Source organism: Artemia sp. Qi Xiang Cuo, chromosome 2 (assembly GCF_049724085.1).
Source record: "Artemia sp. Qi Xiang Cuo chromosome 2, ASM4972408v1, whole genome shotgun sequence".
Taxonomy (NCBI): Eukaryota; Metazoa; Arthropoda; class Branchiopoda; order Anostraca; family Artemiidae; genus Artemia; species Artemia sp. Qi Xiang Cuo.
Window position 1 is genome coordinate 80,062,634 of NC_142795.1, and position 22,360 is coordinate 80,084,993.

Here is a 22,360-nt window from a genome sequence, read left to right on the forward strand (position 1 = left end):
TTCGTTTGGCCCTACTCGGTTGGCCGACAAGAACAATCTTTGACAATGTCATCCTTCATTCACAGAACGTGTCCTAGCCATCCTCAACCTTTCTCTCATTATAGTGGGATTAAACCTCATTTTCCGTATAGCTTAATGTTTGAGATATGATCAATCAGATGGGTACCCAAAAAATTCTGTAGCCAATATCTCTGGAAAACATTTAGCAAACCCTCGGTCTTTCGGAGCACCCACCCTATCGAAAATTTTCTGAAAAGTCATACACAAAAAAATTATTAGCAAAACCAAAAACTATTGCTAAACAAGAGGATTTTCACTCATTTTCCTGTAGCATTTAGAATACATTTCTGCAAAAGAAGATATAGGTGGGGAAACGAAGGACATATGTCTTCGCCAGGACATACGTAAAGGGCATACGTCTTAGCCAGAGACATACGTCTCTGACTGTAGCAATACTTTTTTGAGATATTGCAGGACAATAAAACAACAATGAATTTAGCTCGAAATTAAAACTGCGAAGAGAAACCAGAAGAATATGTGATTTTTTTAATAAGCTTGCAAGCGGCACAATCACGCTACATTGAAAATTTACCTAAAGTGCCGCCACTCCTTGAGGAGAAGGCCTTGCGGCAAGAAAATTTGGACAATGCTCCGTAGGGTTTAAAAAAATAATAATTACAGTGCTAAACAAGCAAAAAGCTAGATTAAATGACAAATATAGGCCCCCACCCTCTTGCAAAATTTCAGTATACTTATCCTAGAATGCATTCTTTCAATTTTTTAATTCTTGTCTGATAAAAAAAACATAATGTTGTTTCTGAACACCTCAAAAATTTTGCCATCTTTACATGACTCTGACCACAAAGCAAAAGTGACTTACATGCATCAAAAACTTGCCATCTTTTTTTAAAACCTGTAGACTCAGTGCCAGAACAGATTTCATGAAATCCCAAATTTGTCCGATCGGTGCATCACTTACAGGGATATCAGTTAGGTCACCAAAAACATAGTCAAATTCCTTTCTGTCGTCAATATAAGATTTTAATATTTTCATACAGTCATCAACAATTATCTAAAAAAAAAGAGAAAAATAATTAGTATCAAACATATGGGAGAACAAATTACCTGAATCCACCTATATAACTGGTAATGTTGATAACCTCTAGAGAAAAACTGGTTTAAAGGAAACCCAATAATTTTCATGTATACGTAAATAAACGAAAGGTGAAAACCAATTGACCAAGCTTGACTAGGTCAGTGAGTAGGGCATTAGAACCCTAATTGCAGCGTTACAAGTTCATGTTCAGTATTCAGGAAAAGTAATATTTAGATGTATATTCCTTTTTGATAAGAAATTACTTTTAAAGAGAAAAAAAATCGACATTAGACTCGGACTATTGTATGCATGCAAAAAAAAACCAACAAGGATTCGATTAAAAGGGAGGGAGGTCTTGATAAGTCTATCCTATTTTGTATTACGACTGGGAGATCAAAGAAAACTTTCAAAGGCAGATTTATTGGAGGGGGGGAGTTAACTTCGAACTTTATGCTGGGGCTATTCTTTGTAAATGAGTGTTTCCAAAATTATCGTTTTTGCAAGTCCATCCTATTCTGTCTCGTGACTGGGCGATTGAGGTGAAACTTTCAGGGACAGATTTATTGAGGGGAGGGGCAAGGCAATTTCAAATTTCTTTGCTTGGGAGCAGATGATTCTTATCAGATCCGCACATGTTTACAATTCCAAAATTTGACACGTTAAAAAGCCCCAAATCTGAAATAGGAATTATATTTTGTATTCCCTTTTAACATCACATATATTTGAATCTAGGGGGGAGGGGGCAGTTGTGCATTATCTCTCCAGTTGGCACCCTGATTAACTACAGTTTATCTATTGTTATTGGTTAAAATATAACTATTAACATTAGTGTCATTAATCTGAGATTATTCATGTAAGGGCTAAGCTTTTGTATCTTTAAAGGGGATTATTTATTACCACACTGTTTATTATAATCAAATGAAAGGGAGATGGGGTGGGGGTGATCTTAAAGATAATAGGCAATTACGGAGAAACTTAGGAGTAGGACCAAGACCGTATCCAGGGGGGTATTGAGTTTGACCCCATCCCCTGAAAAAAAATTTCCGGCTCTTGAAAAAGTAACAAATACATATAAAATATTTTTTTATGTTTTGTAACAACAAAAAAAATGCAAACATCCCCCCCCCCCCAAACAAAACCCCGGATACGACCTTGATTAAGACATTTTCTATCTATATTAAACTTTATGCTGTACATTCTAAAACAGTTTTTTTTTTTTCAATATCTGCATTAATGAGACTTAAAGAGTTTCGCAAGATACAAATGCTATTGCACTTTGATTTCCGGCTATATCAGTTCAACGTCTTAAATATTCATTTCAACAAAGTTTCACAGCAGTTCGAAATCTTGCAATAAATAATTAATTATTACAAGGTTAATGTCATGATCCAGTGACGCATGACCTGACCAAAAATATTCAAAAAGAATTTTTCCATAAATGAAAAATAGGGCAAACAAGGTAGCAAACCAGATAATAATAATTTGTATATAGAACTTTATATGAAAGCTACGTCCAGAAAAAATAGAAATATACCAATATTAAGTAGATTCTTTTTGTCACCAGTCACTATGACACAAGCCTTACTATTGTTACTATGTAGCACTGTATATATAATTAGTTTTATATATACAGTGCTATGTAATGAGAAGATCTAACTGTCATTGTACCATGAAGTCCCCTATCTTCTCCGTCAACAGAAATTGAACTTCGCAAACAAGAAAGCTCCCTACATTGGAGGAAAAATAGTCCAACCTCTGATCCTTCTCCCCGCATTTTGGCAGGTAGCCCTAGCTTCCATGCCTCCCCTCATTCTCACAGCATCTTAGCCATAAGCAAGCTTATTTTTGTAGCATTTTATGGTATATTGAAGCATTTATTTCTTATTTGCTTCTATTTTCATCACAATTTTTCTGGTTCTAAGCGTATACCCCCACCGTGGACCCCCCCCCCGAAAATGCTTCCCCGTGGAAAATGAGGCTTTCCAAATTTGAGAATTTTATTGAGAGTTTTATTTTTTTTATTTCTGTAGGGGGAAGGAATTTTGGTACTTGTGTATTATGCGCCACTCACTCAAGTTTACGGAAAATACTGTCCCGTGGAAAATGCCCCCCCCCCCCCCGTGGAAAATAAGGTTTTCCAAATTTGAGAATTTTTTTTTTATTTCCGTAGGGGGAAGGAATTTTGGTAATTGTGTATTATGCACCGCTCACTCAAGTTTACGGCTGTGTAAAATTCGAGAACACAACAGTTTTTTCGTTAGTTTATTCGTTACTATAGAAATAAATTCGGGCTATAGATTTGCATATTAGGGGGGAGGATAAAGTATAGCGGGTCTGCATGCAAAATATGTTTGGTACAAATATTCTGCATATTAGACAGGTAGATATTGAAGTTTATTTTAAAGCCAACCATGGACATAGTAAAATAACATAAATGAAAGGCACAAATGACATAAACTTTAATCAGCGATCATCATAAAACACTTACTTTATACTGGGATTTTTTTTTTTTTTTTTTTTAGTTAATAAAATTTCCAGATACCTTGCTATTCTTCTGTTATTTTGTAAAGGCTATACCTAGAAAGAATTGTTTTCTGACTTCAAACAGTCCAAATACTTTACCCCCCCCCCCCCGTAGGTGCTAAGTACTCAAATTCCTTCCTCCAACGGAAAAAAAAAATAAAACTCAAATAAAATTCTCAAATTTGGATAACCTTATTTTCCAGGGGGGGGGGGGGGGTATTACCGGGAAGTAATCGCCGGGGGCGTAAACGCCGGCCACCGATTTTTTTATATCACCTGGTATCTATTCCTAAATTAGATCTGTGCTTCTGCTAAACCTGGCTTATAAGCGGACTTTCGTAATTATAAGCGGAATCGTTAGAAAATATCATTTTCTCATTAACTAATTTTCAATTTACATTCATGTTTTAACGACTTGAAATATTTAGCGCAAATACGAGTTTTTTAACAAGAAATCTAATTTTTCCTGAGCAGTAGAACAGAAATATGATGTGACAGATAGCTTTTCATGACAGAAATTCACGAAAGAAAAATATTAGCAGCAAATATATCCACCATTACTAACACACTAAAAGGCAACATCAAAGAATCGGTGGGACAAACTTTCACCCAAGTGCAATTTTAATTTGATGAACAAACAAAAACGAAAAAAATAAGACAAAAAAAGTATAAATAAAATAATATACCGAAGAAATATTAATTAAACTGTAATAGTAATACATATAAAACTAATAAATAAAAAGAAGTAATATAAATAAAGAGATGAAAAGAAGACAGATACAAAAGACAACTGTCGCCTTGGTTGCAAACTACACATAATTCCGGGGTCTTTTGTAATTGTTAACTTACGCAATACCAATTTTTTTAAGTTTCGTCTCATTCTTCATTGAAAAGAATACTGTGACCACGAATGAACACAGATATTTACTCTGGAAGGAGGAGGGTAAAACACAAATCAGGAAAATTAAGCAAAAGGTATAGGAAATTATGTAAGATATTAAGAACACTTAGACACCTCGAAAAGATTCAGGCCCCAAACTCCATTACCCCTCCCTCCCCTCACATTTCATACGCAGGGAGAAGCAAATAGCAGGGAGAAGGCCCGAGTACTCACTCATTATGTCCACGCGTCAAATATAACCTAAAACGAAAGAGCAATATAAAATCAAGCAACATTAAACTTTTTAATTGACTTACTTTGTAGTTGGGTCCATCGTAGGTATCTAATGCAGTACCACATGCACTCCCCATATGCTTTTTGCATAACTGCATTACAACGTCATCGATCTAAGGGGAAAAATTGATTTTAAAATCAAGAGCCCCTTTTCTAAGGTATTGCTTCCCAATCGAGGGAAAAACTAAACCCATACATATGAATTTTATATACTTATTGGGGAGGGGGATAGCGATACTATAAAGCTGTAGAAACACTGTCAAAGTATACCGCTGAATAAGCAATGTATATTATTAAGCCCGAACCATACCAGTATATTTCCAATTGTTTCCAAAAAATTGCTAGAAACCAACAAAGATCGTACCCGAATGGGGAAGTGGCTGTAAAAAAGGATTTAAAGGAAAATGGAACTTCTTGGGAGCGTACGAACAGGGAAGCTTTGAATATACTGGGACGGAGGATTTTGTGCAGCTGTATTGGCCTCAGGAGCCTTGGTGCTGCAGTGAATTGGTAGTAGCTTTCCCCTTAAAAACTCGGACTTTGTCCCAAATATTTGGGGAGGGGGGAAGAGGTGCGTGTACCTGTTTGAGTTCGAATAGTTTTCATTTAATTTGCCAATTATTAGCATTTTTTTGTTAAATTTGCCCGCTCTCTTGAAACAAAGTCATGCATACATATCTGCTTGGGAGATTCCGTCGACTTAGGCTATTTAGAAAGTGGAATTTTGAATAGCCACTACCGGGGGGGGGGGAGTATTTTACGAAAAAAACTCAGGAGTTCCTATCATCATTAAGAGAAATATTAAAACTATACTCAGATTTTGTTTTTCATTCATCTGATACTGTTTTTACAAACCGTTGCACTATTTTATACGAGAAGGTGGAGGTATAGCTCTAGCGTTTTCTAAAAAAGCCACACTGTTAAGAAATGAAACGATATAGGCTTATAACAAAAATTAAGCGTGGAAATCGAAGTAAAATTATTAATAATCATCTAAGAATCCCAACAATTGTAAACTGCATGAAAGGAACCACTCCAAAAGGCCTGCCACTCCGTAGGGATTAGATACTTGGCCTTTCATAACCTCCACAGTACTTACCTCATCACCCAGTCCCACAATAGTAAAATGTTGAATCGAATCAGCCTCTAATATCTTTTTTATGGGGGGGGGCTCACCTCACTTGCAAAACTGAAAAATTATAATGCAAACTTTATGAGCAAATAATCTCTATACTATGGTGTTTTTCTTCGTTGGACAACCCCATAAATTCTTCATATTGTGGGTGTGGAAGTGGGGCTAGTTGCAAAAAAGTAAAGGAGAGACTAATAGAGCAGGAAAGTCAAAGGTGGCAGAAACAGAAATCATCCTCAGCGTCTCTGGGACTGTAGGAACTGGCAAAGAAGGTGTGGAGGAAGAAAGTTTACTTTAAAGAAGGGATGAGTAGTGAGGATTTAAGACGGGTAATTTCGGTTTGTGGTAATTATTTCGGTATTCGTGAAAGTACGAATTATATTTGGAATTATAGGATTAAAAATTGTCCTTAACAGTGTCCTATTGGTGGAGATGAGTAAGATCTTATCGATTTTATGAGTACATGCCAAGAGTTAAGAAATTTGAGGAGGGAAGTGTTTTCAACAGATTTTGGAGGGGTGGATTGGCTTGAAAAAATCTTAAAAAGTAGAAATTTTGATGATTTTAGAAGGTTGGGTAAATTTGTAAGAGTGGGTATGGGACATAGAGAAACTTTTTTGATGAATTGTGAGTAATTTATTGTGTGTTTTTTTTTTGTATTTATTTTTGTTTTGTTATTTTGCCATGGCCCAAAAAGGCTTTTGTTGCAATAAATATCTATCTATCTATCTATTGAAAAGAAGGGGTAAATTTAGTCAAGTGGAGAAAAATAGGAAAATTTTGGAGACTTGTCAGAAAATCCTTATTTCAGGGAGATTGGGCCCTAAGACCATCCCTGTTAAGCCTAAGAGCATGGTCTTCTTGGAGGCCTTCATTTCATATTAGGCCTTCAATTTATATTATCGTGGTTTCGAAAAACACTCAGGATTTTGATTGAAGGAATGCGGAAGTTAGATCGATTGCATTTAAATCCCGGTTTCGTTCTCTTAGTCGAAAGTCCGGAAAGCCAGCTTGTATAAACTAGGCTTGTTGACAAAGGGTTCGTAACCCCCCCCCCTCCTACGCACCGGCTTGATTCAAGTCGTCGAAACTAATGAGGAAAGAGGTTACTTTGGGTAGGTATATTTTTCATAGAGAGAGGGAGGAGTAAATCCATCAAACAGACAAATTAAACACAAAGAACGGGGATTTTTAGGAAAACCTTAAAATTTTTGGAAACTGCAACCTAAGGCCCACCCTCTGGGGACCAGCTTTGGCAAGGCTTTGAAGTAAAAGGTATCAGTTTTCTGACTGAAATTGTACCGCTACAGGATAATTTGTACTATCTGAACAGCAGATTAAAAATTTGCCTTAACAAGGAGAAAATTTTGATTAACTAAAACTTGAACAGATATCCGATCAAAAAAGAAGCAAGTACAAGAAAACATAATGGGGAAAATTGTATTGTACCAAAAATCCCAAATGTACCAGGTCCTCTTAAATTGCACCGCGTTGGCAACGCTGCTGGGGACGTACCTAAGTTAATCGTTGAGATAGATTTTCATATATTTTTAAAATCTAGGAAGTTGAGAACACCATATTTTCAACAGAATATTTTATTGCAAGAAGTTTTAGATACATAATTTGATTATGTCAGTTCATGACACCTGAAAGGAAACTATCTCATTAAAATACAGTATTCTGGGTCAACTAACTTCCGATAACCTAAAATCAAAGGCCAAAGAACCAATAAACGGATGATTAAAAATACTATATAACCTGGATCACTGAATAATGAAAATCAGTTCACCGTCAGCATTCAATAGTGATTGGAGATAAATTTAGATGAAGAATGGTTGAAGTATTCACTGTAAGGATATTGACTCTTCACTGGGTTTACTTCATCCACTTCTTCTCTAAAATAAGCACCTACAAATCCAGTGACCAAGTACGTGTTTGTTGTTTGGATATTATCGAGGAGTAAAACTACGAAGAACTGTTCTTAAGTTAGTACTTCGTTGTATTTACTCCCGGTAATGTTCGCCTACGACTTAGAAGTGAGGGCAAGGTCAGTTGTACCCTAGCATTCGTTTCGATGTAGGTTCAGATATATTCCAACTTCGATCGAATGTTAGCTTGCACTTGGTCTACTACCTCCTTTGTTGGGACATTTGCATCCCCTCTTTGATAAAGGCTGAACATGCTGGCTTTTTCATAGCCTTTTGGATTTTGACTGAAAAATAGTGAAAGACTCTTACTACCCTAGTTCTAAAGGGTTGCGTACTTAAGACTGGCTTTGGACAAGCTTTCTGTTAATGCTGTCTTTCTGCTGAAGTTATTCTTTATTTTTTACAAGAAACTTCGGCTGACTGTTGCAGTGCTAACGGATAGGCTAAATCGACGTCTTAAAAATTGTGACTTTTTATCATGTTTGAATATTATTGTAGTGAAGAACTTTGAAATAAGCATAAACATTTAATGTCTACACTCAAGTGCTTCTTGTACATTTTTGAATGACAGTGCTACTTAAGTCGGTGCCAGTATTTGTTCGAAGCTTCTTTAGTTAATAGAAACTTCGTTCGAACGCTGGGATCGATTTTTAGAAATTATTGCAGTTCTATTTGGCATTCCGTATTGAAGAATACATCGTCCGGATGAATTGGGATAAGAAACTGTCGTTTCTCATCACTGGTATACAGTTCGAACTTTTCTTTCTAACAATAGAAACTTCGTCTGTATGCTGGTCATGAGGAAAAGACAAAATCTACTTACATCAACCATCGTTACAAAACTCGGTTTCTCTTTCAGCAGTTCCCACAACAGTGCCCCGTCTCCTCCACCAAGTATCAGCACATCTTTGTTTGTGTAATCAATTTTCCCTCGGTGCATCAAAGTTTCTGTGTAGACGATATCACTCTCTGCCAAATCTAAAAAGAGACTTGATTACAACAAGCAGCTTTTCCTTGCTTATGCTATATAAATTGCTTAAAGCTTGGCTAAGCTGTTCGCTGTGGTTGACGAAGAGCTTACAGATTTGTTTATACGGACAGCAGTGTTCCGGATGTTCAATGGGGGCGTCTATTTCGAGGCTACATTGTTTGAGTGTAACTTCGCTTTAGGCGCACCAAATGAATCATCTATACCGTCGACTCTCTGCATTATTTCTATGTATTAAAACCTCAACCGCATCTCTACGGATTACTTCATTACCTCTATGGATAGATCTCAATCGGAATGTTCACCTCGGAGCTGCGTTTTATAAAGTAACTTCGTTCTGAACGTTCCAATTGTGAAATATTCAAAATATTTTTCCATTTCTAAAAGTTAAATAGCAGCCATTAGGACAGCTGTCAGTAATCAGTGAGAATCAAAGAAAAGAAATCCCAATTGGGAAGTTCACCTCGGAGCTGCTTATTATTCAGTAACTTCGTTCTGAACGTTCCAATTGTGAAGTATCCCGAAGTATCCGATTCCATTTTATTCAAGTGGATCAAAAATTAGCTGTCAGCCACAATCAGTGCCAGTGAACAGTGAATGCAGGAGAATGAAAATCCCAACTGGAATGCTCATCTCGGAGCTGCATTATTATTGTGTAACTTCGTTATGAACGTTCCAATTGTGAAAGGTCATAAATGCTTCATGATATCAGCGAAGCCATCAATTTTTGAGTGTATTGAAGGTTAACTGCAAGTTAACAATCAGGAAATGATGCTTGATTTTCCTTTCATTGATTAATTTGGTTGGGGTCATTCATTCGGAGGTTGTGAGCTTAAATTTACAACTTCGTCTGAATGCTCCACTTGAAGTATCACACAATTCCGCCGTTTTAAAAGGACTTAGTAAAATATACCCTCTGCTTCAGTCAATCCTCACCTCACCAACAGGGTTGCCACTCGGCGAAGAAAAAAATCACTAGATTCTTGAAAAAAACACTAAATCAGCACATAAATCACTAGATATCACTAGAATTATAATACTCGTTTCTTTTTACTATAGTTGAGCTAGTATAATTGCTGAGGCACCAGCGACAATTTAAAAAATGGACTTTTTATATTTTCATGGAAAAAGGTGTCCCACATTTCACAAATTCCAGTCTTATTGCTTCTTTAATAAAAAAAAGAGGTTCTTGTTAATTATATAGAACATACCCAAAAAGTAAGTTAATGTACCTAATGAAATATGACGAAAATAGTCGTATAATACTTTAGTTTATATTTAATAATATATTTTGGGCTATATATTTGCGCATTAGGGAAGGGTGGGGTTAAAGTAACCTATCCCAAGCTTACCCCCACCCTCCTAATGTGCAAATATATAGCCAAAGTTATACAAGTCACCCGTTATTTGTCTTGGTGGCTATGAAACTGGTTTTCATAGATCGTAAATTATTTTTAATTATCTTTACCAAATTATCCCTAGCATAATTTCACCCTCAGGGGCCGCGTGGGTCATATTAAATCTAAAGGTATGGTTTTGGAACCTTTCACATATGCTAAACAAAATGGCTATCTCAAACTTTTCATCAAACACTTTTTGGAGAAAAAAGTGACGTGGGAGGGGGGCTAGTAGCTGTCCGATCTTTTTACTCAAATAAAAGGAATGCGGAATGGAATCCTTGTGACCATTATGCGACATCTTAAATAATCGCCCTATCTCGTCCATTTAATATTTTGTAATTTGCATGGCCAAACTATTTAGAATTGATTGGGCGGTGTTGCCATAATTTGTTCCACACGTTCTCATTCCTAAGATTTCCAGGAAAGTATCCAGGAATCTCAAGGAATAAGAGTTCCAGGAATCTCCGTGGAGATGGAGCCAGATTTCCAGATTTCAAGTTTTTTCAACTGAAAGTAAGGAGCAACAGATATTATTACGTACATAAAGGGGGTTGCCCCCTCCTCAACACCTCGCTCTTTACGCTAATGTTTGAATTTTGTCCCAATTATTTAATAATTACTCCTGAAACAGAAAGGCCGTTTAATTAGAACAATAAGACGCAATAAGAGGATAGGGCAAAAATTTGAGATAGCCATTTTTTAAAAAATAGTTCAAAGATCATATAACAAAAACTTATGTGTCGACACAACCCCTAAGGGCCCGGTGGAAGGCGTTGTAAGTTATGCCCTGGAAGGGATGCTCGTGAAAACTTCAGAGAGTGCTCATTTGATTGGAAATTGAAAGTTCTCTTTCACTTTTTAAGAGTCAAAAGAGATCGGAGGGCAACTATCCCCCCCCTCTCCACGCTCTATTTTCCTCAAACCCATCCCATAAGAACTTAGAGAGAATCATTTTTCAAAATGGTTCAAAGATCATATAACGAAAACTCCGGGGTTTAAAAGTCTAATCTGAAATTTAAAATGGCCTTTACTTTTCTTTGAAAAAGTTCTTTTTGAAAAAGTTTTTTTTAATGAACACTTTAACGGATCACGCTATCTCGTCCATTATAAACTTTTTCAGTTTCTGAGGTCACTACTATTTAGAATATTTGGGAGGTCTTGCCACAACTTAAAGAGCTTGAATAAGAGATCCTACTAAGCAATGGAAAACTTAAAGAAACAGGAAACTAAAACACTTACTTTCCCGAGAATCTTAGAAAAACCATTTAACTTCTCCCGTTTTGTACTAATATCCAGATTCAATGAAACTTACATCATTAGAAAGTGGGAATTTGTTATTTGGCGGTAATTTGAGTAATTTGGCGGCTTGGGGATTTCCCTGTTGCGCTAAGTGCCTTGATTGAAAACTGTGAGCCGACACTGGGTGCATATTATTTATACTATGATTAGGTGCATTGAATGGACAGCGCTTCGCTTAACAATTAGTAAGAAATTATATATCTTCTTCATTTTAAACTAGCCTCTCGTTAGCTTTTCGAACATCGCCACATCTATTATCCCCCATTAGTTTTTTACCAAATTAAGGCTCTTGAGATAAAAATTGTAATTTGTGTTTATCTTAAAAAAGTTAATTACAAAAGCGAAGAGCAAAAAAACTGATGTTTTTTTATTTACCCAGCATTAGGGGGGTACCAAAACATCGCAGAAAGCTTCTATGAATTCATTTGGAAGCTAATTCTCACATGTATATGCTTAGCATAAATTTTTCTTGGCAACACCAGCGTAAGATAGCATATCATAGGCAGCGCGTTAGCGCTGCCTAAGTACAGAACGATGTGGGCACAATGTGTTTTTTTTTGTTTGTTTGGTTTTTTTTCTCCATACCTGGGCACTTAGTATCGAAGGATTTGTCGTAGAAACTTCGAAAAGGGCTAATTCAAACGGAAATTGGAGTGGATAGCGCCCTTTTTCACGGTCAAAAGTAAATGGAGGGAACCTAGCCACCCCCCACGCCCATCCTACCCCCAAACACATCCAATCAAAAATTTAAGATAGCCATTTTGTTCAGCGTAGTAAAGTAGAAAAAAATAATTTCCAGATAGAAAATATCTTTTTGAGGACACTCCCCCACAACCCTCGGGGCAAGAGTTTTAAGTTATGTCCTGAGGGCATATAAGAACGATGTTGGCACAATGTACTATGTATTATTTTTTTCCTTTAGAAAAGGTCCCTTCATATGGAAGGGGTCGTCGTAGAAACTTCAAACGTGGCTCATTCGATTGGAAATTGAGATTTCTAGTGCCCTTTTTAATAGTCGAAAGTGATTGGAGGGCAACTAGCCCCCCCCCCCACCCCCATCATTCCCCCAAACAAATACAATCAAAACTTTTAGATAGCCATTTTGTTCAACCTAGTTGAAAGTTTTGGAAATTAGGTCTTTAAGGATGCCCCCCCCCACAGACCTAAAGTTTTTTTTTATCATAGGACGATGTTGGCACAACGTAATTTTTTTTTTTTCTTAGACCAGGGCACTTCGTATCGAATGACTTCTCGTAGAAACATCGAAAATTGCTCATTTGATTGGAAATTAAAATGGCTAGTGACCTTTTTAATAGTCGAAAGTGATTGGAGGGCAACTAGCCCCCCCCCCCACGCCCATCATTCCCCCAAACAAATACAATCAAAACTTTTAGATAGCCATTTTGTTCAACCTAGTTGAAAGTTTTGGAAATTAGGTCTTTAAGGATGCCCCCCCCCACAGACCTAAAGTTTTTTTTATCATAGGACGATGTTGGCACAACGTAATATTTATTTTTTTTTCTTAGACCAGGGCACTTCGTATCGAATGACTTCTCGTAGAAACATCGAAAATTGCTCATTTGATTGGAAATTAAAATGGCTAGTGACCTTTTAAACAGTCGAAAGTGATTGGAAGGAAACTAACACCCCTTCCACGCCCACCATTTCCCCAAACACATGCAATCAAAATTTTGAGATCAAATCAAAGGTCTAGTACCCTTTTTAATAGTCGAAAGTGATTTGAGGACAACTAGCCCCCCTCTCTCGCCCACCTTTAATTAAAAAACGATGTTGCCATCGTATTAAACGATGTTGCCACAATGTATTATTTTTTTCCTCCATACCCGGGCACTTCGTATCGAAGGAGTTGTCGTAGAAACTTTGAAAAGGGCTCATTCGATTGGAAATTGGAGTGGCTAGTGCCATTTTAATAGTCGAAAGTGATTGGAGGGCAACTAGCCCCCCCCCCCCCCCAACACTTATCATTCCCCCAAACACATCCAATCAAAATTCTAAGATAGCCATTTTGTTCAGCGTAGTTGATTTCCAGATAGAAAATGTTTTTGAGAAGGACACTCCCCCACAACCCTCAGGGCAAGGGTTTTGAGTAATGCCCTGGGGGCATATCAGGTTTTTATAGAAGGCGTAGTACCCTTTTTAATAGTCGAAAGTGATTGGAAGGCAACAAGCCACACCCACCATTCCCCCAAACACATACAATAAAAATTTTGAGATAGCCATTTTGTTCAGTGTGTTGATTTCCAAATAGAAAATATATTTTTGAGGAGGACACTCCCCCACAACCCTCAGGTCAAGGATGATAAGTTATGCCCTGGAGACACATAAGGTTTTTATTGAAATCTTTGTCATAGAAACTTGAAAAAAGGCTCATTCGATTTGAAATTCGAAGGGATAGTACCCTTTTTAATAGTCGAAAGTGATTGGAGGGCAACTAACCCCCCTCTCACGCCCACCTTTTCCCCAAACACATTCAACAAAAAGTTTGAGATAGCCATTTTGTTCAGCGTAGTTGATTTCTAGATAGAAAATATATTTTTGAGGAGGACACTCCCCCACAAACCTCAGGGCAAGGATTATAAGTTATGCCCTGGAGGCCTATGTTTTTATTGAAATCTTTGTCATAGAAACTTGAAGGAGGGCTCATTCGATTTGAAATTCTAAGGGATAGTACCCTTTTTAATAGTTGAAAGTGATTTGAGGGCAACTAAACCCCCTCTCATGCCCACCTTTATTGGAAATTGATTTTATTTTTGCTAATTTTTTGTTTAATGGAGTTCTTTACTTTTCTTTGAAAAACTTATTTTGTGGAAAAAGTTTTTTAAATTAATGTTAACAAAATGGGATGTTTTCGTGTCATTTACGATTGAAATCTGATTAACGGCAATGTTTTATTTTCTGATAAACGACATTCTTTTTTCCAAAACGTATACGTTTTGGAAAGTTCTTTTGCTGTTAATTTAGATTTTTTTTTCCTTCGAAAAATCCACATTAAAAAAAATATGTTCAATAAATTCCAAACGTACTACTATTGACTGGTAATGTGCAATACCTCATTCTGTTCATTCGTTACCAATTTTAATTTATCACTTTTAATTTTCTTCGCCTTCTACAATCTAAAACGCCCATTATGCCACTGTCGGCTGTAACATTTTATAAAGTTAAGTTTTATTTATTTCATATCCTCAGATTCCTATTTTTGAGAGGAAATCCAAATTTAGATCCATTTATTCCAAAAGTTAGATCCATTTAAGGTAAGGTAAAGAATACGGCATTGGACTTTACAGTCCCTACTGGCGGTGCTGATCTCCGTTTCATGGTTCTCCAGCCAGGAAATGCAATAGGGGGGAGGGGGGCAACCATCCTGTGCTTACGCACAACCTTCCTGTTTACCTTACCCAGATTTCTTTGGGTACCCATTTAGAGCAAGGTCGACTCTGGCTGAGCTTACAGAGTCACACCACTGACTCTCTTCCCAAACCAAATAATTGGGTAGCCTAGGATTCGAACACTCACCCTCTCGGACAAAGCATCCTAAAACCATCGCACCAATCCACTCGGCTGGACGGCTTTTCCATTCCTCGGCTAGATCCATTTAGCCCCCTTGTTTTTAACATAATACATTTTTTTCATAACAAAAATCCGTCAGAATGTCGACAGTCATTACATCGACACGTAATAACATAAAAAAAAAAATTATGACGAAAATCCAGGGCAGTCATGTCCTGGGGGCATGTAATGTTTTTATAGAAAACTTGTCGTAGAAACTTCAAAAAGGCTTATTCGATTGGAAATTCAAAGGGATGGTGCCCTTTTTAATAGTCGAAAGTGATTGGAGTGCAACTAACCCCCCCTCTCACGCCCACCTTTTCCCCGAACCCCTTCCAAGCCCACCATTTTCCAAACACATCCAATCGAAATTTTGAGATAGCCATTTTGTTCAACGCAGTTGAAAGTTCTGGAAATTTTGTCTTTAAGCAGAACATTCCCCTCGCCACAGTCTTCAGGGCAAGGGTTATAAGTTATGCCCTGGGGGCATATAAAGTTTTTATTGAAAGCTTTGTCGTAGAAACTTCAAAAAAGGCTAATTCTCCATATAGGTTAAATGTTTCGCAATATTAGTTTAGATATTCTTTTTCAGAAATAAAATATATATCAGATAAAGAAACGCTTCAAAATAGCGTGGATGAAGTCGTTAAGTAAAACGTTTGTCAGGAACCTCCCTACTGATCTGTCAGGGAAACAGTTTCAGATGAGCTTATTTTAGTGTTCCCACGCGCCAAGAAGAGGCACTACATTTCAGCTAAAGTCGGGTATAGTGCTAGATCAAAACCAAAAATTCTGCCGAATTGTTTCTCCTGTAACAGTATGTCATGCATACTCCTACAAAACACTGTTTGGACAGCTTCCTTCATTATAGTACACACTTAGTAAACGTTGGACATAAATTACCGTCTCATGGACTAAATTTTTCTTGATGAATTCTGGAGAAATCAGAACATGAAGTGTCGAAATTTTTATTAATTGCCTAGAATGAATATAAATAGAAAATTCAAATTTTATTTGAAAATACTGAAATATAAAATAAACATATCAAGCTTAAACAATCGATACACAAAAAAAAGCGATGCTTCTGGGTGTCACCGCATAAATTATACATAATATGACCTGAAAAAGTCACAGAAGTGCGCTAAAGCTATATCATAGCCTTTTTTGATTATAGCGAAAAAATAGACAACTCGAACCGATTTTTGGACAATACTTTTTTAATTCTGACACAAACAGTAAGAAGTTTAATTGTGTTTGTTTGCGTCATGACGGTCTTCTGACAAGATGTGAGACTAGAGGTAATTGTAAACTGACCGTTATTTCTTCAGACAACGAATGAATCATAGATCTTCGAACATGGGAAAAAATAATCACTATTTTGTCCAGTCTACATAGAAAATTACCGTACACATAGATGCACGCAGGTCTGACCCTTCGGAGAAGGGGGGTATTTGTCCGAGTGTTAAATTCAGCGACAAATTATACTTTTAGCCCCCATTTTTCCAGTAGTGAACACATTGCTTTCTTTTCCAAACCCTTTTTCACTGTCTTGAAAACCTCGGAATTTTAAACTTCTCCCCTAAGTATACCTACAGGATGATACATGCTGCATAAATTAGAGATTGTTATGATATACTTTACTTAAAAAAATATAATGTTGGATTGGTTTATGATAGTAATAAAAATGCAGTTTTTTGTCAGAAATTGCAATGTATTTTAAATATTATGCTTTGTTGGATAAAAAGCACATAAACCGCTAGCAGTAGAGTTAAAAAAACATTAGTACTACCCATGCAAAAAAGTAATATTCCTTGTTGTTAAAGCCAGGGGACTGTAGGTTTTCGGCCATGGGGATTCCAAAGGTGTATTTTTTCTTTCAATCCGACACCATTTTCAACGGCATTTAGGCTACTTTTTTTCAATTACATAAATTTTTTTTCGAAATAGCATTTTGCAGCTACGACTAATCGAGATAAGAGTGACCATTCCTGAATCAGCAACAAATGGTATTTTTTCGTTTTTTGTAAAACAAATTTTTGCAATTTTTTTCTTGAAAAACATTTTTTTTATCTATGGGCCGTAGTTCGTTCTTTACTAGGTTGCAGCTACCGCTGTAACCCTAGTCATTTTTATTATTAAAACTGTTAGTATGTATTGGAGAACTATTAGTATCTAATGCAGATCAAAGTGTGCTCTCTTTAATGAGAGTTTGGGGTTAACAAGCCGTCCAGAAGCCAGACTTTTAGGGAATATCTTTACAAAACAAAGACTGTGACGGCAAAACTAAAAAATGTAAAAGTGCAAAGAGTGAGGTTCTGTTTTTGAAATACTAATGCGTCTCCAATTTTTACCTTTTTTTCGCCTAGCATTTTTACCTCCTTATATTTCTTTTTTCAATAGTTGCATCACTTCTGAAAGACATTTGGGAAATCCATTATATTTACAAATATAGAATTTGTCAAGCCCGCGTTATATGCCTTTTAACAAAAATATAACTTCATATATTTTTCATGCATCTGAGCATAAAGAAATAGCAGAAAAACATTTTAGTCATCTAAATATTTATCTGTTTTAAAACCTAGGTTTTACACCTATATTTGATGCGTTATTTTAGCAAAAACACGCTTTATTTTCATTAGTTTCTTTAATTAAGTTGGGCAAGTCAGCAATATCTCAGAAATGGCTTAAAATAAGTATAGCACCATGTGAATAGTGTTCCATCTGATAGTACTCCCAATGATCCTACTATTACTTCTGTAATACAGCTATTGCTAACGCTAAGGGTATTAGTAAAAGTTTCAGGGAATTACGAGGGCGGGTGTTGAACTTACACACTGCACATTGGGGTTATCAAAGGGGTGTATTAGCATTGTACCCCTCCTGTACGCTATACGGAATAAATTCTGCTCATTTTAGAGTTTACTGTTACTCCTTACTTTCGTATACCAGAAATATTTCCAGAAATCAAGAGAGACTAAATATAAATTACTACCTCCCACTCCCCCTCTTCTTCCTTTGAACTAATTCTGTATTTACCTGAAAGCTCAGTGAGGGAAGGAAATGTTTTTCGAACTTGTAAAAACGTAAAAAAGTCATAAAAACACATTTTTGATGTTTTTTTTTTATTTTGTACCTCCTCCCCCAACCATCGAAAAAAACAACCCCATACAAAAATCCTGGATGTGGCCCGGGAATTTTATATCAATTTCTACCTCCACCCTCCCTTCGTCTCTCTTTTAGAACTTCCAAAGCTACCAATATTACTACCACTTTTGCTACTACTACTACTGTTACTATAAATAACTGCTACTAGTGAACTAAATCAAAATACTCTCAGTGCGACCAGATTGTCATAACGGACCAGGTTGTCTAGATATCCAGGCGGGATATCTTAGGCCTGGAATTAGGTATAAAATAGAAACTTTGGAAGGAATTTTGGTACTTGTGTATTATGCGCCACTCACTCAAGTTTACGCTGTGTAAAATTCGAGAAAAAACCAGTTTAAACCAGTTTTTTCTTTACTACTACTACTACTAACAACTCATCGCAGCACAAAGCCGCCTGAGGCAAACACAGCTACGCACGCTCCTCCTCCACCCCAATCTATTCAAAGCCTCCCTTTTTACACCCGCCCACGAAGTTCCTATTTCCTTTAAATCTTTCTTTATGACGTCCTCCCATCCAGGACTGCGACGAACTGCTTTCCGTTTAGCCCTAGATGGTTGTCCGAAATGAACAATCTTCGGCAATCTGTCATCCTTCATCCGCACAACGTGCCCTAACCACCTCAACCTTTCTTTCATTATAGACCTAGAAAGCGGTATTGAACCACATTTTTCGTATAGCCTATTGTTTGAAATACGGTCAGTCAGCCGGGTACCCAGAACAATCCTTAAGCAATTTCTCTGGAAAACATCTAGCAAATCTTCATCCGCTTTTCGGAGCGTCCATGCTTCAGAGCCATATTTGACCACTGTCATCACAGACTTTTTTTCACTTATTCCTAGCCTTAGTGACTTAGTCTTCCTAACATTAATTTTCAAACCAATACTAGAACCCTGAACTCGCAAAATCTCAAAAACTTCATTCATTTTGCTCACACTTTCATCTAGGATGCTTAAATCATCAGCATAATCCAAGTCCAGGAGACTTTTTCCTCCCCATTTGATTCCGTGGTCTCCCATTGCCTTTCCTGTGCTCCTTAAAACTAAGTCCATCAAAATAATCCACATACAGGGGGATAGAACACAACCCTGCTCAACATCTAATTTCATACAAAGCTAGCTGCTATCCTCATTTCCTACCTTAACCGCAGAAGTGTTATTCTAGCACATAACGCTAATTATTTTAATGTATTTGCCTGATACATGATACAATGAAAAAACCTTTGATAAAACCCTTCTATCATTTAAGTCAAACGCTTGCTCATAATCTGTAAAACTGAGAAGCAAAGGTCTTAGAAAACTCAGGCACTTCTCAATTATTAGCCTAAGAGTGAAAATTTGGTCAACACATCCTCTACCTTTTCTAAAACCGCACTGCTCTTCTTTTAAAACTTTTTCTATGGCATCTCTCAGTCTAAAAAGTATCATATTACTAAGTAATCTATTACCTAAAGAGGCCAGACAAATCCTCCAATAATAACAATACTCACTTTTATCACGTTTATTATAAATTGTCTTAATTAAATTTTTCCTAAAATCGTAAGGTACTTCCCCTTTTTCAAAGATCATATTCATAATCTCCAGTACAGTTACTTATTTCTAACCTCTGAGCAACCATATTTAAGAAACTCATTTACCACCCTATCAGCACCTGGAGCCTTATTATTCTATAACCCTTTAAATAATGCTGCTAAGTCATTACCACAACACAAATCTTCCGTCACGTCCAAAGGATCACAAACTTGTTACTTTTCCTCTCAATTTTTTCATGCAACTCTATCACAGTTAACCAAGTTCTCAAAATTTTTGTCCTCGCTTTCTATAGCTTTTTTCTTATCGCTAATTTCAACTCCAATCCTATCTTTAACTGGGACAAGTCCGGATCAGTGTTGCCAGGTTTTTGGCATAACGTATAGCCCAAAGAGGAGCAATCATTAGCCCAAAAATAGCCCAAAGTAGCCCAAAAATAGCGAACGCTATTATAACCCTATTCTAGCGCTGTTATGGGTAAAACGAGGAGAGATACAATTGGCATATCAGATAACCTAAACTTAAGGATAGGTCAAAAGCAAAAAAGAGCTCTGTGAGCGAACAAAAATAACAAATCTTCTACGTATGACGTCGTAAAATTGACAAGTGCTTCCCTGAAAACAAAAAGGCAATGTATTCTTTAGACACTTGGTTTATTTTATACATACCATGATATCATTGAAAAACAATGTTATGTGAGCTTAAAAGAATACCTAGTAACAAACAGAAAATTCACATCTGCACTGTTTTGTTCCAAGTTTTTAGCATATCACTGGCGAATTTACCGGATAAATATGCTCCAGAGGCTCAGAGGCGATAATCGATAATACGTACAGCCCACTAAGTGGCTGTTTTTTTCTAGCAGTGAGAGAACAGCCTTTCTTCCATTTTTTTTTGCTTTCAGTAAAGCGCTAGTAAATCTATGACGGCACAATTAGAGGGGTAATAACTTTGTTCGTTTTAAGTTTCAACTTCACTCTATCAACCCATTTAATCCATGGAGCGTATATACTTAATTATTATGTATTGTTAGGCATTCAATCCTTATCCGATATTTTAAAACCTAGAATAAAAGAAAATCAGACTGAAACCACAATTACAGAAAGTTTTATTGTTAATCTGGGTTAAAACTTACGAAATACAAGGAAATCCAATACATGAGGCTCTATTCTAGCCATGAGGCTCTATTCTTTTGCACTGAAGACAGTTGGTGGAAGTCCAGCCGTAATCATTAACGCGAGTCCGATGATAGCGAAAAATACGCCCTGAGTCTAAATAATTAGAAGCAAAATATTATCCAGCAACAAATGCACCACAGAAAAAATACACAACTGTGGGTTATCACTCCTCAAAAAACTCATCTAACAGTTCAAAAACCGCGATGTCTTCATCTTCAGTTTCAGCATTACTTTTTTCGCACTTATACATAGAGCTGTCGAACCTTTGAAACATTGCTTTCGAAGGGATGAAATTTTGACAACATTTTTCATCCCCATGAAGGCACCCTCTAATCAATAATATCGCCGAAAGCAGCTTCAGGCCCATTCTATTCCTAACTTTTGTCTTAACGCAGTTCATTATACTAAAAACCCGTTCAACAAACGCGTTCGACACTGGTAGTGCCAAAATATTGAGTACAGAGGCGGCGAGTTCTCTAAAACAATATTCTCCCCCTGCATTTGTGTAATTGTACACAGCGACCCAAAATTGTTCAGAATTGAGAGATTCACTTTTCTCAACCACCAGTGTCCAGTCGATAGACAGCAGTCTTCTCCACTGATCTTCTATTAGTTCCACTTTCCGCAAGTTTTTATCTGGCACTGGCACAAGAAGAGACAAAGGTAGGTTATCAAAACTGCAACGAGTCTGACTCAGACAGTGCTCTGGTGATAACAAAACCACAGTTGAAAGTAATTTCATGTGTGAAGGGACTCTTTTCTTCACCTCTTCACACAATTTCTTCAGAAAGTCATAGCATCTTTTTCTAAGTTCACTCTTTTGTTCATCTGGAACTTTCGAGTTTATCAACATTCGACGGAAATTGGTTCCAAGATCAGCAAGTGTAACATCTAAAAAGTTTTCTTCTATCATTTCTATTTCTAGCAACTGAGCGGTAGTCAGTTTTTCGGCCCCTCTCACTACACGACGGAATAATGTAGAAACAAATGATTCAAAATCTTTGAACAACTTGGCTGGGTCGACAGAAGTCTGCTGAAATAAGAGGCTCATTCTGGTGAATTCTTTTGTAATAGGAAGCAGAAATGTCAAAAAGAAATAGTTCACATCATCCTCGTACATCATCGAAAGCGCGTTCGCAGTAAAACATCGCTCAGTCTGCGCTGCCCTTTTGAAGTGAGTCTTCAACTCAAGCCACTGCTCAAGAATCATATCAATGGCAGCCTCTCTGGCGAGCCAACGAGTGCCACTGAGCTGCAAAATCTTCTTTGGCTCTTTTCCCGTACTATTGATCAAGGAGTATATTTGACGATAAGCCTCCCGTCTGAGAGGGCTATTGCTGAACCAGTTATAAGTCTCTCTTAGCAAAAACTCTATGTTTG

General features: G+C 36.9%; 1 protein-coding gene across 3 annotated transcripts in view; it reads right to left on the bottom strand.

The window, feature by feature from the left end:
* The window catches only part of Sms (spermine synthase), a 75,602-nt gene that overhangs the window by 10,745 nt on the left and 42,497 nt on the right, over positions 1 to 22,360 (bottom strand). For all 3 annotated transcript variants that reach the window (XM_089103331.1, XM_089103338.1, XM_089103343.1), the window contains 3 exons: positions 8,677 to 8,831; positions 4,817 to 4,906; positions 881 to 1,072 (listed from right to left, as the gene is read on the bottom strand). In XM_089103331.1, the coding sequence (XP_088959457.1) occupies positions 881 to 1,072; positions 4,817 to 4,906; positions 8,677 to 8,831 (437 nt within the window). The remainder of the gene's footprint in view (positions 1 to 880; positions 1,073 to 4,816; positions 4,907 to 8,676; positions 8,832 to 22,360) is intronic.